This window comes from Polypterus senegalus, chromosome 15 (assembly GCF_016835505.1).
Source record: "Polypterus senegalus isolate Bchr_013 chromosome 15, ASM1683550v1, whole genome shotgun sequence".
Lineage (NCBI taxonomy): Eukaryota > Metazoa > Chordata > Cladistia > Polypteriformes > Polypteridae > Polypterus > Polypterus senegalus.
In genome coordinates this window covers 1590276-1612711 of record NC_053168.1, presented here as the reverse complement: position 1 = coordinate 1612711, position 22436 = coordinate 1590276, and the positions used below count along the sequence as shown (strand labels likewise).

The 22436-nt window shown below is 41.6% G+C and overlaps 1 protein-coding gene across 1 annotated transcript in view; it reads right to left on the bottom strand.

The window, feature by feature from the left end:
• Positions 1–1021: 1021 nt before the first annotated feature.
• LOC120515340 (phosphatidylinositol-3-phosphatase SAC1-B) overlaps positions 1022–22436 on the bottom strand; it is a 65850-nt gene continuing 44435 nt past the window's right edge. The window contains exons 10-20 of the mRNA XM_039736174.1: positions 22177–22263; positions 21289–21357; positions 21126–21205; positions 19793–19891; positions 19167–19305; positions 15192–15261; positions 15027–15099; positions 11228–11321; positions 7101–7193; positions 6030–6087; positions 1022–2467 (exon numbers count right to left, since the gene is read on the bottom strand). Coding sequence (XP_039592108.1) covers positions 2331–2467; positions 6030–6087; positions 7101–7193; positions 11228–11321; positions 15027–15099; positions 15192–15261; positions 19167–19305; positions 19793–19891; positions 21126–21205; positions 21289–21357; positions 22177–22263 — 999 coding nt within the window. The 3' untranslated portion in view covers positions 1022–2330. The remainder of the gene's footprint in view (positions 2468–6029; positions 6088–7100; positions 7194–11227; positions 11322–15026; positions 15100–15191; positions 15262–19166; positions 19306–19792; positions 19892–21125; positions 21206–21288; positions 21358–22176; positions 22264–22436) is intronic.

Here is a 22436-nt window from a genome sequence, read left to right as displayed (position 1 = left end):
GGATCTGCATAATTAGATCTGGACCACCCTGTATTTTTGCCCATACTGCCGATTCCCAGTACTTCCAGTACTGATCATGGTGGTAAAAGAACGAGTGAGGCCCCCGTCTCGTACCCTCTCACTCCGTCACCCCACCACAGCAGGAGAGAGAGTGTAATGTGCTCCTCTTGTACCGTCACCTGCTCTCATTTCCTGTATAAATATTCTCGGTCACATTTAACGACTTTTAAAGCGATTTTTAACCATAGTCCTCATTTACATAATTTCAGCGAATCAGAGGCAGTCGTCGTTTAGTCCAACATACTCAGCGACTCAGTCCAACCGGTCCACATCTCGTCCTTCAAACGGGTTTGATTTTGTCTTCAGTCACAGTGGCGGATGTGCGTGCCTGAAATCTGGCAACCAATGAATGCTCACCCAGAAGCACACAACGCATGTAAATGCAGCGACATGGAATAAGGAAGGCAGGGGGTTTGGATCTGACAACTAGAAAATAAGCTTGTCTGTCTGATGTCTCATGTGTTATCTACCATAGCAGAATGGAGAAAAGAAGAAAGGGGCTGAGATTGCAGCTGAACTTGCCACATCTATTAACCGTTCGTACGGCGCCAGCTCCTATTGGCTGTCAGAAAAAGGAATGAGCACAAGTGTGCAGGAAGGTCGTCACAGAGCCACTAAATTTCACATGCCCAGCAATTTTTAGTGGCGTAAATGAACATGAACACGGTCCCGTGGCAAGATCAGCAACTGCGCTCAGCCGGTCTGACCTACCAAACAGTTATGTGACATCGGCCTAACTGTGACTCTTGTGATGTCAACCAAACTCCGGGCTGTCAGCTCCTTCCTTAGTTGTGAGCCAGGATACCAAATACTGGTTAAACGCCTTAGACGTGCACTGTCGGGCAAAAAAAGAAAAACGTGAAAAGTTTGAAAGGCAATGTAGGCTTTCTACAGCAACGGCCGACATTTACAAGACAAGAAAATGTTACAGAAATCTGTGAAAAATGACCAAGGAGAAGAGTGAGTGGACGAAAGCTTTTTATAGAGACGCAGAATACACTGAAATGTTCTGGTTACCATTCATTTCAACTTTCAATGAGATCCCGAGTGCAGATTAGACACAAACCCCCAAAACAGAGCGTTATAAATAAATTAAGATAATGACAATGAAAAGCTAGAACAACAAATGTCGTGCACTAAAGAGACACTTGCCTTCACAAACTTGGAATCAAAGACAAATAATTAGGGACTGCAGAATTAAAACCTCTAAGTTATTGCTACCTTTTGGTGAAGAGCATACATTGGCCGTAAAAGTCGAATGAATCTGAGAACACAAAACGCTTTGGACCACAAAACAGAAGTGGCAAGATACACGAAAAGGCCAACAGGCTCATTTTACATTTGCATCTTTCTCTTTTGCCATCCTGAAAACCAGTATCAGAATGAAACCGTATGTAATAAGCATTTTAACTAAATATATATATATATATATATATATATATAGATACATATATACTGTAATAAGGTACATTAGTGAAGACCTCTCCCGTCGCTCAGCAGCCTACGACATACTGCATATGAACCTCAGAGGCAAGTGACAAGAGGGAAAGGAAACAGAAATCTCAACAAAAACGCATCAAAATCCGGAAAAAAACAAAACAAAACAAAAGTCCACCTCATTAGCCAAGCAAACCCCAGATACACAAAAAACAGACAGAAGTCATTCACAAGTACAAGGCATAAATATAAACGTCCAGCATGGCAACTTAGAGGAGTTTCAAGAAGAAAACGATTTCAGACAGGAAGCGACTCCAATAAAGACACCGACACCTCGGGACACGTGAGGCTTCCAAGAGGTTGTTTCATGGCAAAAAGACATTTGCGACTATCTGTAGGCAACACAAATAAAGCAAAAAAAACAAAAAAATACAAAACTACATTCGTTAGAAGAGTATCGGTGTCCCCCAAAAAAGTGCAAATTGAAGTTTTTCAGCATCTTTTCACTTTTATGTTAGGGACTGGAAAAGCTACTGAAAAACAGAACACTTCTTTATTGAATTGATCTCGACAGGCTTAGGCAGACAAAGGTGGACAGAAATTAGGCAGAATGGTCAACCCACACAAGGTGCCAGGGAATGATAGAAAAAGTCTTGTAAGGCCCGACTCTCCCAGATTACGTGCTGTACCTCTTCCATCATTAAAAATGTACAACTAATATATGTATTTCTTTTTGCTCTTGTATTTCTCCTGGTGTGGAAAGCAGCTCAGTAGAGACTCAAGAACTGCAAAGAGGGGTCTTGATGGCCAAACTGCTTTCCACACACACAGATTCAGTCCATTTTTTCTTTTTGAACCAGATTCGGAGCATCGACAAACTCGCTGCCATTATAAAATATGATTGCTGCTGTTCCAAAGCTTGCTGTGCCCCAGAAGAGTACGTAGGCCAAGGTCTCCGTCCAAGTGTCACCTGTCATCAGAAACAAAAGAGAGAAGAAGAATTAGAGAGTGCCGTCATAGCAGGCAAAATGACCCTCAATTCACTTTTCTGGGCCACAGGGTGGTGGAAAAGGCTGTAATGTGTCACTGCCTCAAATTAGTTCAGATGGATAAAGATGGGAGAGGCGCTATAAAAATACAATGTATCACCATCAGCCATAGATTATGCGTATTTTAAGTTTCATTGTGGGATGGCACGGTGGTGTAGTGGGTAGCGCTGCTGCCTCGCAGTTAGGAGAATCGGGTTCGCTTCCCAGGTCCTCCCTGTGTGGAGTTTGCATGTTCTCCCCGTGTCTGCGTGTGTTTCCTCTCACGGCCCAAAGACATGCAGGTTAGGTGCATTGGCGATTCTAAATTGTCCCTAGTGTGTGTGTGTGTGCCCTGTGGTGGGCTGGCACCCTGCCCGGGATTTGTTTCCTGCCTTGCGCCCTGTGTTGGCTGGGATTGGCTCCAGCAGATCCCAGTGACCCTGTAGTTAAGAAATAGCGGGTTGGATAATGGATGGATGGACGTTTCATTGTTATTTCTGAATGATCATTTTTTTGTATTTTATATCATTTCTGTTACATTTACTCACATTATCGCTGTCCTGCGTGGCTCCGCCCACGTGTAGTGAAACAGGACAAACTTTAAAAATCAATAAACAAACAGGTACCGCTAGCTAAGTGGAGGCGAGGTGCGCTCCAACACATGGCGAGAGGCAGAGCGACTCGAATAGAGGCTGGCACATGAGTGAGGAGGGCCCTGCCCACCCGGCTCCCTACTCCTGAGGTCCCACCTCCTCCTCGGGTTTGAACAAATAAATCAGTGCCGCAACCGAACTCTGATACTTAGCGCGATGAGAGAAGTCGCAAAATCACCGGAATGTTCAAGCAAAATATAGAAAAAAAACCTGGTCTACATCCGTGAAGTGGTTCTCTCGTTAAAAGCGGACGGACAGACAGAAAGACAGACGTTGGATTGTGGGCAAAAGTAGGTTTACAGTTGTTCATATTGAAAAAGACATGCAGGTTATGATTGCTACATTTAAGTGCACTTTAATAATAATCTACATAAATATATAAAAGTCAACGTGTGTATGTATGTCCCTGCATCACTTCCGAACGGCTGGAGCGATTTTCATGAAACTTGGTGCATGTTCCTCAGTGGTCGACTAAAAATACTGCAGGGTGAAATCAGCTGTAACCCACCCCCTTCCTTTTGGTCTTGTGGTCTTGTATGCATGTTATCATCCAGTTGACACTCGGAACGACCACCAGAGGGCGAACTGGAGGTGACTGCCAGCATTCTGGCACCACCGCTGCGCCCGCCTGCTGCTTTTCAAATTAAATAGAGTTGGCCAGTTCTGAGCATTAACTGGATGATAACATACATACATGACAAGCACATTAGTGAGTCTTCATTGTTTGTTCATTTATTTTTATTGTTGTTTTTTTTAAATGATATTTTTCTGAAACAATTAAAAAACAAAACACTATTTTCCTCCCAGGCAATTCTGGGTATTTCAGCTAGTAATAATAATAATAATAATAAGTCAAATAATAGAAATAAGTAATAAAATAATTAATAAATAAATAGTAATATAAGAATAAACTCTGTTTCACATACTCATAACTGTAAACCTACTGTTACCCAATTCCGTATATAGAGATATAAAATTGTCTGTCTGTCATAAAAAAAACCCACACTCCCCTGGCTTTGTCTTGGTCTCAATGGAGAGCTTAAGTCAAGATCAACACAACACAACCCACGAACCTGACAATCAGGGGATGGTGGGACCAAAATTGGGCTTCCACACGGCAGCACATATCCTGACCTCACAGGATATGCAGAGGCACAGCCAAGAACGCAAACACGATCCCTGAACTGCACATGTGACCCACAGAGTCCACGATTTAAGCTTCCCTACGCATCACTGACCGGCAAGACCACCAGCACAGACACCCACCGTAGGTGGACTTCATCTGTTCAGTTCCCTTTAATGCAAGTACCAGAGGGCCTCGTGTTCCAGTAGGGATTTAACATTTATGTTCTCATCTCTTTAAACATGCTACCATTTTCTGGACTTTGTGGGCGTAGCCTGAGAAGACGGGACCACCCTGACATCACTGCCCCCGAGCCCTCCTTTTGGCTTTATAAGTTGGTTAGGAAGAGAAACTCAGCAGTGGAGCATGGAGTTTGTATTTGGAGTACTGTACTAATTTCATGATTTTCTGTCTAATAGATTCAGCTCTTGAATTGTTCACTGGGACTTGTCTGCTTTGGATTGTCCTATTTCTTCCCTGTTGTTCTATTTCTGTTCATAAGTCCTTCCTTTCTAAAGATTCCTTTCTTCAGATTCTTTCTACAAGCCACAATTCTATGATTTTTTGTTCTTCCTTGTAAGAGAGAGAGAGAGAGGTTAGGAGCACACACTAATACAGCGCATTGCCGCACCCACCACACAACAAACCAACTCAGGATCCAGATTAGGACCCGAGTGCAGCCATGCAATGGCCGATACCTCAGCACCACACCAGGTCAGATGTAGTGGAACAGTGTGAGGTTTTTTATGGTGGCTGGAGTGTCAATTCTGCCACCAACTCCCAAGTTTTTCCCTGCAGGTTGGAGGGCCGACATGCAGGGATGTTTGCAGATTAACGTCACACCCAGGACAGAGCAGTTGCAGGTTAACGGCCTTGCTCAAGGGCCCAACATTTTGATATATGCTGGGACTTTGAATCTATTGTTTGAACTTTTAATACAAGTTGCTCGATTTGGGCCTGTGTAGGAAGAAGCATATGCTGCTCCTGTTTTTTTCTTGGCCTGCCAGACCTGCTGGTTGGTTTAACAGCAACTGTGCCTGTGGCCTTCCATTTCCTGATTCCATTCCTTACAGTTGAAACTGACAGTTTAAACCTCTGAGATGGCTTTTTGTAGCCTTCCCCTAAACCAGGAGACTCAACAATCTTTGTTTTCAGATCTTTGGAGAGTTGCTTTGAGGATCCCATGCTGTCTGTCACTCTTCAGTGGAGAGTCAAAGGGAAGGAAGCACAACTTGCAATTGACCACCTTAAATACCTTTGACCACTCATGACTGGACACTCCTGACTATGAAGTTAAAGGCTTAAGGAGCTCATCCAACCAGTAATCAGCATTGAGCAGTGACAGGCATTCAAATCAGCACAATGACAAGGGGACACACATTTGTGCACAGCCAGTTTTTCACATTTGATTTAATTTCATACAACTAAATACTGCGTCACTAAAATCTTTGTTCAGAAAACACCGCAGTACTCCTAGGAAATGTAAGACATACCACTGTTATCTTTTTTTGTTGAAAGGAGAGTCAATTATTATGCAGGCTGAGAGGGGGTCTCAAACTTTTTCATATGACTGTATATTACGGATGTCAATTGTCTATGAACTTTTGCTGTCAACAATGTCTGTGTACAGTCAACACTTCACATCAACTCACTGAATTGGTTCTTTTATCCTAGTAAATGACTGCACAAACTTAAAAAAAAAAATATAGAACATAAAATATTACTTGCCTGCCATTAGAAGACATATAATGCACATAGAAAACGCAACCACCATGATAATCGGCAACTGCAAAAGAAAGAAAAAGACAAGAGTTATGATAAACTACTGCAATTAAATGACATTCTGCAGCTTACAGGTGTGAGCAGCGGCTACTCACAGACAAGAAGAAAAGTATGAAACAAACAGCCTGTAATCTTCAAAAAGTGTTTAAAAAAGGATCAGAACGGATGAATAAAAATGAGAAATACTTCAAAATATTGTACTACTACTACTTTATAGGCCAATGAGGGAGAGAAATCCAATCAGGTTGGATTTGCGTTTTGCATCTTTGATATTCTGTTTTAATCCGCGTGTTAATAATAAAAGTAATTCTTTACATTTATGTAGCATTTTTTTCACTACTGAAAGCACTTCAGTGAGTGAGGAGCCGCTTCAACCAGCACTAATGTGTAGCATCCAGCTGGATGATGCGACGGCTGCCATTCTGCGCCAGGACACTCACCACACATTGGATGGGAGGCGGTGAAGGGGTGAGAGATTGCCAGCCAATTAGAGACAGGGATTGATTAGGGGACCAGAATGACTAGGTCATGGAGGGCAATTTAGCCTGGACACTGGGATATACTCTGCTGTTTATGAAGGATGACCAGGGACCTTCAGTGTCCACAGACAGTCAGGACCTCAATTTTATGTCTCATCCAAAGGACGACGCCATTTTTATAGCACAATGTCCCCGTTACTTCAGGGTAAGGGGCCCCTGATGGCCTCACCAACACCTCTTCCAGCAGCAACCCAAGCTTTTCCTAGATGGTCTTTGCTTCAGGAGGATGACTTCTTCTGACAGGACAATGTTACAGAATTTTTGTTAATTAAGGTGACAGTGTTTGGATCATTTGTGGAAAGAAAACTTTTACGACCCGTCAGGCCCCTTAAAACAGAGATAATAAAGGGCTTTATATGACACTTGTTCAGATTTATGAAAACATCTCATAAAACAACACATTCCTCTCCAAGCCAACAGATTTGTATTTTTATCAAACACAGCAAATTCAACTGGGGAGGAAGAAAAAGACACTCACAGTGAGGAATTTCCAGTCCTTCTGCACACGAAGAGGTGCCAATGAATCAGCTTCATCGACTGCATAATTACCAAGGAACAAATCAATGGAGTCCTAAAGAAAAAGAAAAGGCAGCGAACAGTCTGAGCATCACGTATAAATGTCCAGTTTCAGCAAACAGCCTAAAACTGCATTTCATAAAGCAGGATGCTCCATCATGGCCTGTCCTGCTCTTGCTGTAGACGAACCCTAAAAAAAATAAATGACTTTTTCTATCTGTTACTTAACACATGACAGTAATGACCCTATAAACTCTATAACCTGTGTTATTTGTAGTGATGGTGGAGTAAAATATTTAATCTCGGGACAACAGCAAGGCAAAGGAGCTCACTGTGGGCTTTGGGAGAAAACAGCAGAGCACTTACCACCCCCTCGGTATTAACGGCTCTCAGGTGGAGAGGGTGGTGGTTTCAGAAACCTCGATGGAAATGACCCCATCCAAGCACATTGACACCTTGGTGAAGGCGGCATGAGAACATCTTTACCACCTCAGAGATTTTAGTCTGCCCACCCAAATACTAAAAAAGTCAATAAAGCCACCATTGAAAGTATCCTGACAGGACGTGTTACCACCAGGTTTGAAAACAGCATGCAGCAGGACCACAAGGCTTTACAGAGGGTGGTACGGTCACAAGGTGCGCACTCTCTTACTTCCAGGACATCTACGCCAAGTGATGTCAAAGAACATAATCAGAGATACCAACAGTCCAAACAGCGGCCTCGTCTCTAAACTGCGGTCAGGGAAACACTACGGCTGCATGAAGACCAGTCAGAGAGACTCAGGGGGAGCTTCTGCCCACTGTCCATACGCATCTTAAACAAGAACAGTGCCTGGAGCTACATGATGCCCTGCTGTTAACTCCCCTAAATTATTTATTATATAATTTTATAGCATTACTATAATTCTGTCATTGAATATATAATTACTTACAGAGCTGATTATTTACTACTAGCCAACCCGCGGCGTACCATACGCCGCATAATCAGGCCGGTTTTTTAATGATTTTTAAGCACAGGGAGAAAAGTAACATTTGAAAAATCGGTAATGTAATAAATCAGCAAGAAAAGCAACATTGTAACAATGCATGGAACGAACCAACACACAATCGTCTGAAGTGACTGAAAACTGGCGCACCGTCCTCGTGCCTCCTCCTGCCAGACGGAGGGATGGGGGTGCACGGAGCGGAGTGTGGAACGAGAGGAGAGAAGGACGTCCATTCAGCTCCATCCGTCATGCTAGTCTGCTGATTTCTCGTTCAGTATGCACTGCCCGCTCATGTGCCCACCTCCAACTCGTCACTTGAGTCGTCGTCTTTACACAGTCCAGATGTACCAGTGACTGACGTAGACTTTTCATTGCTCTGTGCGGATCTGGCTGCTTTTCTATATATAATCCACTAAGACACCTGGCCACGGTAGTAGCGAGGTGTGTACAAAGGGTTGGGACGTAAGCAGTGGGAGCGTATGAGTCGCACTTAGTGGGAATTCCACGGTTTGCAGCCCGAATGGGGTTCAACGGCTTACCCACGCCGGGTAGACACACGCTCAATGTCATGCATAATTATTTATTGAATGCTAAACACTTCTGGAAAGACACGGTTGTTTAAAACGGGAGGGTTTGAGGATACAACAGGAAGCGAATGAAAAGATGGAACTCTGGAGAGAGCAAAATACAACACAATAGTGAACCCACGGCATAACAAACGCCGCATAATTATTTATTGATGGTTGAACACTTCTGGAAAGACACAGTTGTCTAAAAAGGGAGGGTCTGAGGATACAACAGAAAGTGAATGAAAAGATGGAACTCTAGAGTTTTCATTGCACTGTGCGGTTTTGGCTGCATTTGTATATATAATCCACCAAGACACCCGACCACGGTAGTAGCGAGGGGGGATTGTGTGAACAAAGTTCAGGAGCATCTAAGAAGACGCATGTTTGTCACGGAAGCGAATAGCTGTATGTAGCGTGTAAAACAGTTTGCTATGCTGCATGCGGTCGTGCGTCATAACGAAAACTCAGTTTTTAAAGACTGATTACTTCTTTGTATTTTAACCTCAGTTGTAAAGGATTTTTTAAGGATCCCATGGGATACCCCTCTCAAACCATTTCACACGCTGCATATGGCGATTCACCTCTGCAAGATACATACCTCTATGAACAGTCAACGTAGCTCGGAGGTGCATGACATGCACATGACATTAACCTGACCTGCACTGCATGTAGTCTCTACGACAGACGAATATAAATGACGCCATTTTTTCTGTGTCGTCGTGTCCAAGTTGTTGGCCGTGGCGCTGCGAATCGTCGTCATATCCAAAGGGCTTGGAGTTGGTGGGCGTGGCTCCTTCCTGTGTGCGCCATAGGTGTCTTACTTGTTGGCGGCTTAGTGAATCCACGCCCCTTCCGGCATGCTTTCCATGGTTGTCTTGCCTTAATGAATTATATATATAGATTTATTGTCTTTTATGTTCTTCTAATGCACAGTCTAGGAGTTCAGCGACTAAGTATTTCACTACATACGAGGGGGAACCCAAAAATAACGAGAATTAAAAAAAAAAAAATCATATATTACTCAGAACATTTACAAAATTTTATCACCCTCAAAATACTCTGAGATGCAATACACTTTTTGTCCCAGTGTTTTTATCAACTGTTCAAAACTGTTCATAAACTCTTGCAACGTGACAGCGGCTTGACCTCCTCTACATGCTGAAAACGCTTTCCTTTAAGGTCCAACCCTTCATTGCTGGAAATAAAACAAATGGTAGGGTGCAAAGTCCGGGGAGTAGGAAACCATTTTCATCCCATTTTTTGTGAGAAACGTCTGCACGCTCAATGCTGTTGTCGTGATGCAGAAGCCACTTGCCTGACTGTCACAATTCCAGTCGTGTGACTGTGTCACACAATCGCTTGAGCACTTGAGGATGCCACTTGGCCAAATGATTCAGACATCGGAACTAACGCCCCTCCAGAAAACAATTCTTGTTATTTTTGTGCCCCCCCTCATACTGTTACTGTACATATAATATAATATGTGACAAATTTGATTTGCCTTCATGGAAGACGGAGATCACAAAATTATGGATGCACCCGAGTCCAACACTGAACAGCAAACAGTATAAAAAAAATGACAAATCACATAAACCAAAAGTCAGATATCCTGTCGTGAGTGCCAGCATACTTAAACTTGGATAAATAAATCTCTTCCATGAGTGACTGGGATTGAGCTTTTGAACTGAAGACCTGCTTCACCCCTCATTTGGTGCTATTAAGACACAACGTCGTAGTTCTGGGGTTTTTGATTTATGAAGCTGCACCAGTAAATGACCCTTTCTGCTGGTTTAGGCATCTCAAATATAATATGAGGGCAACCTTTCACTCTGTTTGGTTGAACTTTTGTTCTGTAGACCAATGATCTGCAATGCTGAATTTACCTGAAGTGGCACGACAGCCAATGATTGAGCTGTTGCTGGTCAGAAGTGACCACTCTATGAAGGAGGAGGCAGGCGTTTAATTCAAAGGTTTATTCAACTCAACTTTTGCATTTCTTGATAGTGTTGTATTTAACAACATTTTAGCAATAATGCATGTTCAGCACATTCAGAGCATACGACTGAATACCCGACCTTTGGATTATGAGACACGAGCAAGTCGAGTTCTTTTATGGACTTTTTAAAGATTGCTTGCTGTTGTTCAGAACTGACTCTCGTTGAAGTATCAGGAGATTTGCTTTCTCTGCTCTCCAGGAGCACTTGAGATTAAAAGCTTTTCTCTGCCATCACTACTAACAACGCAGAGTAAGTAATAAATATAAAATATCTATTTTTGGGTGGAGTATTCCTTTATGGATTTTAAAATGAGGTCTAGGATTACTAAGTCTGTATTTGTAAAAATTACAACACAAATGTAATCACAGTCAAGCAGGCATAAGTACATAATGAGGGAGACGACACTCCTTTGCCTTCCATTGGTAATGGACTGCTACATACGCATGGTAAAGCATTATTAACAATAGGAGGTCTGAACATCTTTAGGAAATGCAAAGTTTATGCAGCATGTGTAGCTGTGAAGAAAAAAAAAATTACTTGTCGGAAGCCATCTGAGAAATTATTCTTGTAGTATCGAATCATCGCGTTCCAGCCATCCATGACCAGTCCCCACTGTGTCCTCTTCCCGGTCCTGAATTAATAAGAAAAAATAACTTCTGATAAACCAATACACCTCATGATGAAAAGCAAGAGAATACATATTTTCATTGACCTCATGTTTATAAGAGAGTTTAAATCTTATTTGGTGTTTAAACATGTGATAGGGCTGCATAAATGTAATGTATTATCTGTATGTGTGTGTCCTGCCTAGGACTGTATCTAATAAAGCATCAGGGACTAGAATGCAGCTAAGAGATGGACAGTTTTTTAAACATCTATGCATCGTAACGTGTCCAAGTTTAAAATCTTTGCTATCTCAGGCTGTTCAAACGTTTTCAGTGCCTTTCCTCAGAATCCTCGAGTGTCTGAAACCCTCTTGACCAGCACTCCCAGTCTCTAGCGCCTGCTTCTCAAACTCAAGCATTTCCAGGCACCTTGCTCACCTCCAGTTCTCTTTTATACTTCTTGCCTTCAATTCTCAGCATGCCTCCTACACCTTTACAACTTCCTTGTGTCTTACACTCGCATTTCCTCTTGTGATCACTTTAGAACAATCACAACGAGAACAGGCCATTCAGCCTAAAAAAGGCTCCCCAGGCCTATCTATCTATGCACTCAGTTCCTCCAAAATAACATCAAGTTGAGTTTTGAAGGTCCATGAAGTCCTACTGTCTACCACACTACTTGGTCGCATGTGTCTGTGGTTCTGTGTGTGAAGAGAAACTTCCTAATGAATGTTTGTACGAAGTTTACAGAACCTTTAACAAGTTTCTAGCTGTGTCCCCGTGTTCTTGAAAAACTCATTTTAAAGTCACCGTCTCGATCCACTGCACTAATTCACACTTCAGTCAGGTCACCTCTTAATCTTCTTTTGCTTAAACTGTATGGCTGGATGAATTGTTTTTTTTTTAATTTAAAGTTATACACACTTGCTACGTTGTGCACCTTTCTCTACTGAACACCACCCTAAGGTACTCTGCACACGCTGCACTACACTATGATTTTCTACACACACACACACACACTCGTGTTACATGTCACTTTATTAGGTTCACCTTTCAAGTACGAAGTAGCACCCCCTTTAACCTCCAGAACAGCCCACATTTTTTAATGCATGGGTTTATCAATAAGGTGCAGGAAATATCTCTTTGGGATTTAGAATGATGATGGGAACCTTCTGCAGGTTTTGTTTGCCCATGAACCTCCTATTCCACCTCATCCCTAAGGCACTTTAGTAGACTGAAATCTGGGGACCATGTAGGCCACAGGTGTCGAACTCCAGTCCTGGAGGGCCGTAGGTGGCTACAGGTTTTCATTCTAACCATCTTCTTAATTAGTAACCCGTTTTTGCTGCTAATTAACTTATTTGGCCATAATCTGAATTAACTTGATTCAGGCTCCTTTGTTTCTTTTTCCTTAATTAGCAGCCAAATAATGGTGAGACCCAAAACAACCCGCCACATGAGCAGCTCACCACATTACCTGAAAATAAAGAAAGGTGAAGGTCTCAGTAAGGTTGATCTCTTGGGTCAATAAAACGTTTTGACGATGTTCTTAGAAAAAAACAAGAAATCAACAGTGTTGGAAATGTCTGCTGTGGCAGAATGAGAGCAGCAACGGGCCATGGAATGAAATAATGAGTTTAATTAACTGCAAGAATTGCCTTCTCATTAAGAAACCGGTTGGAGTGAAATTGGTTGGAGTCTGAAGCCCCAATTTAGCTGGTCATTTGTCTGCTCATTTCAAATCTCATTCCTGTATGGCTGCCATTCAATTAAGAAAAGAATCAATATAGAGCACTGAATCCTTAAAAACAGGGCTATTAAAATGAAGGGAAACATAATTTAACTAGCAGTGAAAATTGGTCACGGATTAAGAAAAGGGTTAGAATGAAAACCTGCAGCCACTGCGGCCCTCCGGGCCCAGAGTTTGACACCCCTGATGTAAGCTATTGGAGTTAACTGAATGCACTTTCATGTTCACAGAACCAACCTGAATTGATACAAGTTTTAGATTACTGGGCAGGCTGTGACTTTAAAATGAGTTCAACAAGAACACAGAGGCACAACTGGAAAGTTTTTAGGGGTAAATATCACACAAATGTTATACAAGTTTTCTTCACATAGAGAACCAGAGACGCATGAAATAAGTGACCAAGTAGAGTAGTAAAGTATAGGACTTTAGGGCCTTCAAAATTCGACTTGACGCTCTTTTGGAGAAATTACGTGGGGATGACTTGTGAACTTTGTGGGGCTGAATGGCTTCTTCTTGTCAAAATGTTTCTAAATTTTGCAATGTTTTATGACTTTGGTACACGGTAGCATTCAATGACACTAAAATGGGATTAAGTGACATAACGTATGCCAAGGAAAACAAATCACATATCATTCAAGGCCAGAGCGATCCAGGGATTCACGCTGTTTATGCCAAACTCTGAGCCTGCAATCCACATGCATAGAAAAGCTAAGAATCCTTCAGGCCACAGTGTGTGAATGTTCACTAAGACCACATGCCGAGGTCAAGTCATTGTGGACTCAGAGATGCTCTTCTGCATATCACTGCTATAAAGAGACACTCTGAGAATTTGTGGCCTTCCTGATAACTTCATTGATTCTACCCAGTTTGCTCTGAACCTTCTGATTAACAGAACCACCACTAAGTGAACATTTTTTCATATTGCAGCATTTTCTGTAAGAAACTTTGGGCTTAGGGTCACTCGGAGAGAGACTGACAAGACATATTGAGTGAGAATGGCGTATTCTCCATAAACCTAAGAGACTTCAGCGTGTGAATATCCCAGGAGTGCAGCTGTTATTATGACATTCAGCACCAATGATCATCCCGCCATCAAAGTGGTTTAGATCACGGTGGTCGCTCTGCGGTTCAGATGAACTATCTGCATGCTAAATGTATACGGAGTTGCAGCCACATGATTGGTTGCATGGAGAAGGGGGCTGTTTTTGTCTATAAATAAGTTATTACATCACCCTGGGCAGATAAAATGACCCCTCTGGGGTTCCTCAGAGAGAAAAGCAGGAAACATTGATCATTTATATTCTCACAAATTAATTAACAAGGCCCTACTGCCTAGTAAATTAAACAACTTATTTAGTGATCATTTCATCAAAAATCCAAAAACTTCCATTCTGTTTGAAATTTAAAAGGATGTGTCTGAAATCAAATGTTCAATTTTTTTTTTTTAAATGGGACCAGGCTAACATGACTGAAACTTAGAATGTCATCTGTGTTGCTGACAGGTTTTCGTGCTTCCGTATCATGAAAGCAGGGGTGTTGGGGATAAAACTGAACCTGAGGCAATGAGGGCTATTAGGTGCAGTCATGACCACCATTCAAACACACAATGACCTGAAACTGCTGTGGAGCTCCGTTACGTGGGTCCTACGCTCATTAATTACTGTCGTCAGGCCTGTGACGTTATGTCAAAAGAGTGCACATGGATTAACAAGCAGCTGTCCTAACGTCAATCCCTTCACCTGTGTGGCTGACTGGGTCACATGATTAAGAGCAGAACTGTGTACCTTACTGAAATGTAACATGAAAATGACAGGGTCACATGGACACCGGGTGTTGTTTCTGTTATTCTATGCCTTCAGTTTGACAATCTATGCCGTTTTACTTAACTTTTCTGCTATAAAACACTGACCAATATATACTGTATACTTTGTATATAAGTTGAATTATGCCATATTTGGATTTGTGGTTTGCTAGGTCTTACCTTGTAAAATCCGTTTTCAGGGCCCCAGTTCCAGCATACTGCTTAGCACATGCATTGGCATTGTCTGCCCAGGCTATATAAAATATAAAACACATTGTATGTCAAAATATATAAAACAATGAGGAGAAATAAAAAGGTCTGTCAAATCTTGGGAGAGAAATTTACCGTTTTTGTAAATCTTTTCAAAATCGGCTTGCTCTTCGATCCTCTGCCCAACATGAAGAACTCCAAGCCTCTGTTTCCATAAGAAATCAACACAGTAAATGAAATTAAAACTGAACACTGTTCACTCACTTTTAAACACGCTAAATCCACTTGAGGGGTCTGAAGGCGCAGAGTCAACCCGGGCAGCACTAAGCACTAGAAAGGAAGCAGCCAGCAAAGCAGGGCCCATGCAGGCCCAAACGAGCTCATCAGCCTGCCTCTTAAGCACACCTCTGTAGCCATTCAAGGAATGCCAGGGTACCCTGATGATGTTCACCACAGACAGAATCAAACCAAATAGGCGCTTATCACCCAGTCTTAATGATATCCATCGCTGGTGGAAATCAAATAAGCGTTGCCCAGTTGTTTTAAGCAATGCCAACAACAAGACTTTGAACATAATGCCAAATGATCCGTTCTCCAAAATGAGAATCCTTCACAACAAGGTTGCTTCTTTTAGCTGCTCTCCTGTTAAAGTTGGCCTGTGCTGGATTACAGGAGCTGAATTATCAGCTATACCAGATAAAAGCTTTCTTGTGGTATGGATTTAAAAAGACAAAACAAACAAACAAACAAACATTTTACTAGTATGCTATTTAAACACTTGCAATCACATTTTTATGTAAAACATGTTCCATCACAAAATGTGCAAATCTGTGCGTGTAAAACCGTGTTGTAAAGTTTTGGCCTTGTATATAAACTGTGTGTAACAAGTGAGCCTGCCACTTCAGAATGCTGCCCAGAGTGGTGTGCCGTTTGAGCCCACTGGGAAGTCAATGCCAGCTCCGCACCTCCATTACTCCACATTAGATCATGCAGGCCTGACAGTGCTTGTATATTTAAAGGTGGCGATAAAAAAGAGGGAGAGAGGGCAGGAAAAAACAAAAAAAAAAACGTGTCTTGTTGTGTGTTTGCTGGGCGGCAGCAGCCAGAGCGAGTGGCTAAGTGGGACAGAAGCTGCACTTTCATCAGGTCAAGCAGGAGAGGCGAATCCCTGCTACTGAATCCACAGGACAAATAAGAGGTGCGCCTGTATGCGCAATTCATCATCAATCCATTTGATACTTAATAAAAAAAATGTTTCTGTCTTAAAAGTAAATACAAATACATTACACTGGTACCTACGAAAACGGTCAGAATTTTATACAATACTGTGATTTTGATTTTTTTTTTGTTTTTAAACCATACCACCGCACTTCTACTGGTTTATTGATTTATTTTTATGTGAAATTCCGACACAGCCATCTTTTCTTTGTACCTATAGGTGCAGACCCTTCATCAAAGTATCAGGGCAGATGTTAATATTCTATATTTAAGCTATATTTTACAGAGTCCGGAAATTTCACCGTTCCAATGAATTACGTAACTCGTTTGAACAGATTATCGTTATTTTTGTACTCTTATTTCAGTAGTACGCTGCCCCGTTCCATATTAATTTATTCAAAACAGATTATTATTATTTCCCCCCCCTTGCAATCCAGTTTTTATTATGGAGCCCCTACAGTTTTGCTGGCATACAGTTCAGTGCACCGTCAGTGAACTGTAAAGGATGTGATAAAATCAGTGAATCAGAACTAACTGGAAGACCACCGCGGTTGAAACGGTTACTGAAATGAGTTTCAAATGCAGGAGAAGTTACAAGAACGGATATTTATGGAATTTTCCCCCAAGAACGTGATATTCCAGAGTCAGTGGTTTAAACGTTAATAGAAGACGAGGTAAGTTTAAAATCTAGTCAGTAACAGCGGCACTGAACAGCATAGAGTTGACTGAAACTATTGGCTGGCTGTACTCTTCTGGTTCCAGTTCACTAAACTGCACAGCAGGAAAAATAAACAGCTACTGAAATAAGAGTCATGGAAAACTTAAAAATTAACTCGTTTGTATGAGTTAGTGATTCATTCTAATGAGTCATGTAATTCGTCTGGACGAGTTACTAATGTGTTCAAACACGTTTTTGGTTTTTTTGGCTGACCCTTATGGAGTTCCGTAATACAATGATCCCCGATATATCGCAGTTCAGCTATCGCACCCCTGCTACATCGCGGATTTATTATTATTATAATTATTACTAGGGGGCTCCGCCCCCTGGTCACTTCGCTCGCCCGCCCGTGTTTGATTTACTGGATAAACAACTTAAAAAGATTGTTATTTTCATGGGAATTGTTACATATGCATTATTTTCATTTTTACTTTAAAACTTTTGTAAAAACAATATTTGTCCTTTATTTCCGCCCCTGAGCGTGGTTAAATCTCTTTCTCGCGGGACTTATAACGCTGCTCACGTTGTGAAGGGGGAGGGGGCTTGAACGCACGCTGAAGAGATGCGATCGGTTCAGCTGGTGTCTTGCTGCTGGCCAGCTGTGTGTTGCGCTTGTCGCGCTTTGCATCAATCACTTAAAAGCCTGTACATCCGCTGTCCTTTTACCACTTCAAGTCTCTGTCGCTAGCGTTCTGAAGGAGGAAGGTGGGGTGTGGGTGTGAGGGATGAACGCACGCTAAGGAGAAGTGCTCAGATCATCTGCTGGCAAGCTGCGTGTTCTGCTCGTCATTGTTTTAAAAGCTGGGAGCACCTGAAGTTTGTCTGCCAAAAGCATTTCAACAATTGCTAGCTTAGATGTCCGCGAGTTTGTAAGTAGGGCATGACGTGCAAAAGTCACCGTCTCACAGGTTTTGCTTCCTAAGGTTGTTATGTCAAGTCTTGCGTGTCATCAAAGTGTCTCTCCGAGATGATCTGGTCTCGATCGCTTCGCTCAACCCCCCGGAGGCGTGCTACGCTCCCGCCACTTCATGTCTCTCCTGCTCACGTTGTGAAGGTGGGGGGCTGAACGCATGCTATGGGGGTGGAGGGATCAGCTACTGGCTTTGTACTGCTTCTGCCAAGATGCCCGTTCTGCTTGTCACTCTGCGCGTCGATCATTTAAAAGCCTGTACAGCAGCTATCTTTCTGTCTCACTGCCTTGTCTTGCATGATGTTAAAATGTCTCTCGCGGGATGTCAAATTGTCTTCTGAGAAGATCACACCTCGTCTCCCTGGTCTCCCTGCCCAGGTTTGTTTTTATAATAGAGAGATGTTCCTTAGCTCGACATCCACATATCGTATGTGTTTATAAAGTGTGTTTTAATAAGTTTACATGTGTTTAAAGCATGTGGGAGGGGTATTTTAAGGGTTAAACTATAAAACAAAATGTTTACTTATATGGTCTTTCTATATCACGAATTTTCACCTATGGGTCTGGTGGGTCTGGAACGTAACTTCCGCGATAGGCAGGGTATCACTGTATTTAGTATTTCTGTTTTAACAGACAATCAGTTTATGGCAGTTCATCCAACTTTAGAAATTCAGTCTTCCAAACTAACCACTAAGTTTATGGAGCCGTGACTTCAGACATGATAAAATGCATCCACTCTGTACAATAGTTGAAGCACTTTATTTTTTTTGTATTTTAATAGGAGAGTTTGTTAGGGTGGCCCCCTCACTGCCTGTTTTAAAATCGCATTTAAAACTTACTTTTGTTTCCTGGCTTTTAACACAGTTCCAGAGTTGTTTGTTCACCCTTTGTCCAGATTTTAAAATTGTCTGTCAATTGTTTTATTTACTGTTACTTAAATTCTTACTTTTTACAGATTATTGTTATTTTATTCCCCCATCTATTATTTCAGTAGTACGCAGCCCTGCTCTGTATTAATTTGTTCAGACAGATTATTATTTTTATTGTAGAGGCCCTACAGTTTTCCTGGTATGAAGTTCAGTGCACCATAAGTGAACTGTAAGTGGTTACCCGCTACACGGTTTGTACAGCACTTTGGGTCCAACTCCTGTTGTTTAAAAGTGTTTTATAAATCAACATGAAATTAAATGAAATTTTCTTGATAGACAATTAATGTATCACGTCATGGGCCGAAATAAAAAACTTCTCAGTATTGGGTCCTCACCTGTAACTGGGACTGCAAAGAGCGGCGAGCTAGCAGACTCTGAATCACGTTGGTCCTGTCGAGGCAGTCCATGCAGTTGCTGCGGAACGTGCCCTCCTGCTGCATCAGCACTTTGCCATCTGAGTCCACCAGGAAGTAACTGGAAGGAAAACATGAGGCTTCCTTGACTTGAAAATTATGAGCACAATAAGCTCGACTTTATAGCCAAACAACTTTAGGAACGCATGTTTTTACAAAACTTGAACATCTAAGATTAGGAGAGGAACACGGCGGCAAAAGCTAACACTCTGTGAGTGCAGTGTGGCCTGGAGAATTAATCAGACTTTTTCTTATATAATGAGTTAATTAAACAATAATAAAATATAAAATGCATCTTACCTAAGGCATAGACTTATATGGCTGTCTTGTAATAAAAATATATATTTTAAAAGCCACAAATCAATCAAAAAGGAATTTCAAAAGCTGAGCCACAGATAAACATCATATGCGTAAACTCTGTTTAACATCATGAAACCGACCTACTTGAGTCACAATTACTCTGGCGTGTACACAATAAAAAGGAAATGCAGCATATTTATTAAAAAGTCCAAAAGTGTTACATTTTGAAAATTAAAATAAGCAATTACCCAAAATCATCTTGCATTTCTGCAACCTTGTCTACTAAAATCTGCAGGCGATCCCACCTCATTCTGCTACATTCCTTGTGAAAGTCAAACGCAACGTACCTGAACAAAGAGATGACAACATTAACAGAGAGGAAACAGCATCAGATTTTCAAATGGAACACAAAGCGCCTCACAATTGTGTTTTCAGGCTAACAGACTTTACGTCCAGGCATCTCTCAAAGCTCGCTGCAATTTAAACTCTGAGCTCTTGCACTTCAACAGCTAAGGCATTAAAATAAGAGGCTGGATGGACTAAAAATGGTGGCCTCTCCGCAGACTAATTTTTGGAATCCTAAGTTAGTTGGTCATCTGTTGGTTTGCTTTGCACCTCATTCATTTTGGTTGATGGTTACAAAAAAAAATATTCAATTTCCAAATGTTAAAAAATAAGTCAAGTACAATTAAGGCAAGTGTAATGCATGAGGCTGCAATACCTGCAGGCTCTGTGGCCTTCTAGGATCTGCGTTTGGCATGCCTGGTCTAAATGTCTACCTTAAATTACTTCCCTTCAATCACCACTAGGTGGCGTCAGTTATGCAATGCACTAATTGGAAAGGTGCTGACCCAGGGGTCCCCAACTCCGATCCTGGAGGGCCACAGTGGCTGCAGGTTTTCATTCTCACCCTATTCTTAATCAGTGACCTGTTTTTGCTCGTAATTAACTTCTTTTTGAATTCATTTTATTTGACTTGCTCTTGAAGACTTAGACCCCTTAATTGTTTCTTTTCCTTAATTAGCGGCCAAACAACAATGAGATACAACCAGCATTGTCGATCACAAAATATCTGAAAATAAAAAAAGGTGAAGGTCTCAGGAATGTTGATCTGCTCAGGACCCCAAAACATTTTACCAGAGCTCTTAGAAAAGAGAAAATCGTCAATTTCGGAAATGTTTGCTATTGCATAATGAGAACAGCAACAAGCCATGGAATTAAAGAATGACAAGAATCACAACCTAATTAAGCAGCTGGTTGGAGTGAAATTAGTTGGGATTTTGAAGCTCACACACTTCCCATTTAATTTCTGTTTGAAGCAATTCAGAGGAACGATGAAGAAATTCAGGGGAACAAATCGTAAAAAACAAGTCAATTAAAATTCAAAAGAAGTTAATTAGCAGCAATAACAGGTCACTATTTATGGGTTAGAATGAAAGCCTGCAGCCACTGGGGCCCACCAGGACTGGAGTTGGGGACGTCTGCGCTAACCACATGATGGTGATGCACAATAACTACCCAACAAAATGTGCATCAAACACAAAAGCTTCCATCGGTGCCCCAAATTGTGTCGACACTCACTTAACCATTCCATTTCCCATGTTCTCTACCATTTTGGAAAATTCTTGCTCCAGGGGTTTTTCGGAACCTTTCTGGTTTACCTGAAAGAGACAATCTTGCAGTGAGCAGAAGAAAACACTTAGGAATAGACAGGCTGAAGATGAGGAAGATAGGGAATTCATACCAAATTTAAAATAACTTGTTTTCCATAGCTAATAATCTGTGAGTCAAAATGTCGCTGGAAGCCATCCATCTGTAACAAAACCAAAACAAGTATTTTTTTTTTGGGACAGAACAGCTCATGAATTCATTTCTTCAATAGCAATGCCTGAATCTAAGCAGTTCCTTTCCTTATCAATCATTTCAGACCAGTTATTCAGGTTTCTAATATTGTAAATGCTCAGAATTGTCCAAAACCTTCCATCATCAGATAAAATAGCTTGCAGTATACAAAAGAATCCCCTTCCAGATCCTGGTTTCACCAGAGTCGTGACAATAAAACAGAAGCTCTTGCAGAATTTCTGAGGAGCAGCAAGGCCATGTTTAAATTCTGTGGGTGGTGTGGTGGTGCAGTGGTTAGCAGTGCTGCCTCAGGCACCCAAGGATTTGAATCCCATGCCTGGTTGTTGTTTGTGTGGAGTCAGCAGGTTATGCATGGGATTCCCAAAAAGGCAAATGTTAATTGGCAACTTTGATCTTGCCCTGTGTGAGTGTGGATGTGGGTGCATGAGTGGGCCCTGTGATGGGCTGATGCCCAGGCCAAGGTTGGCTCCAGCTGTGTACCCAACACTTCCAAGGATAGGCTCTGGCCCGCCACGACTCTCTAAATGGACTTTACAAGCTCAGTAAATGACGAGTCACTCTTGGCGCACATCTCAAATGCTAAATCAAGCAGCTCACACCTTGGATCTCGCCTTTCAGTAATACACTGTACTCCAACAATTCTCTTCATCAATTCAAACTCACAAATCTTGTTACGTTTTAAAGGATCACAATAACTTTTCAAAATAAACAATTTTCATTTTAGGAAATGATTAGAAATGAGAAAAAACATGACATGTGATATGCTTACATGGTTTACAGTTTTGTTGATCTGAGGTTTTGGTTTATACCTGAGGTTTGGTCTTTGTGACCAGTAAAATGGAATCGATCCCCGTGTCTGAAAGAAAGACATAAAGAAAGGCAACAAAAAGAGAAGAGTTTCAATAAAAACGTACATGGGCAAAGTGAAGTCAACTCAGTCTTTAGCTAAAAAAGGCTTTTACAATTATTGCAGTTAAAGTTTTCCTGTTCCTCCTACTTCATAGAAAGGAAACACCTTCACTTTCTGAA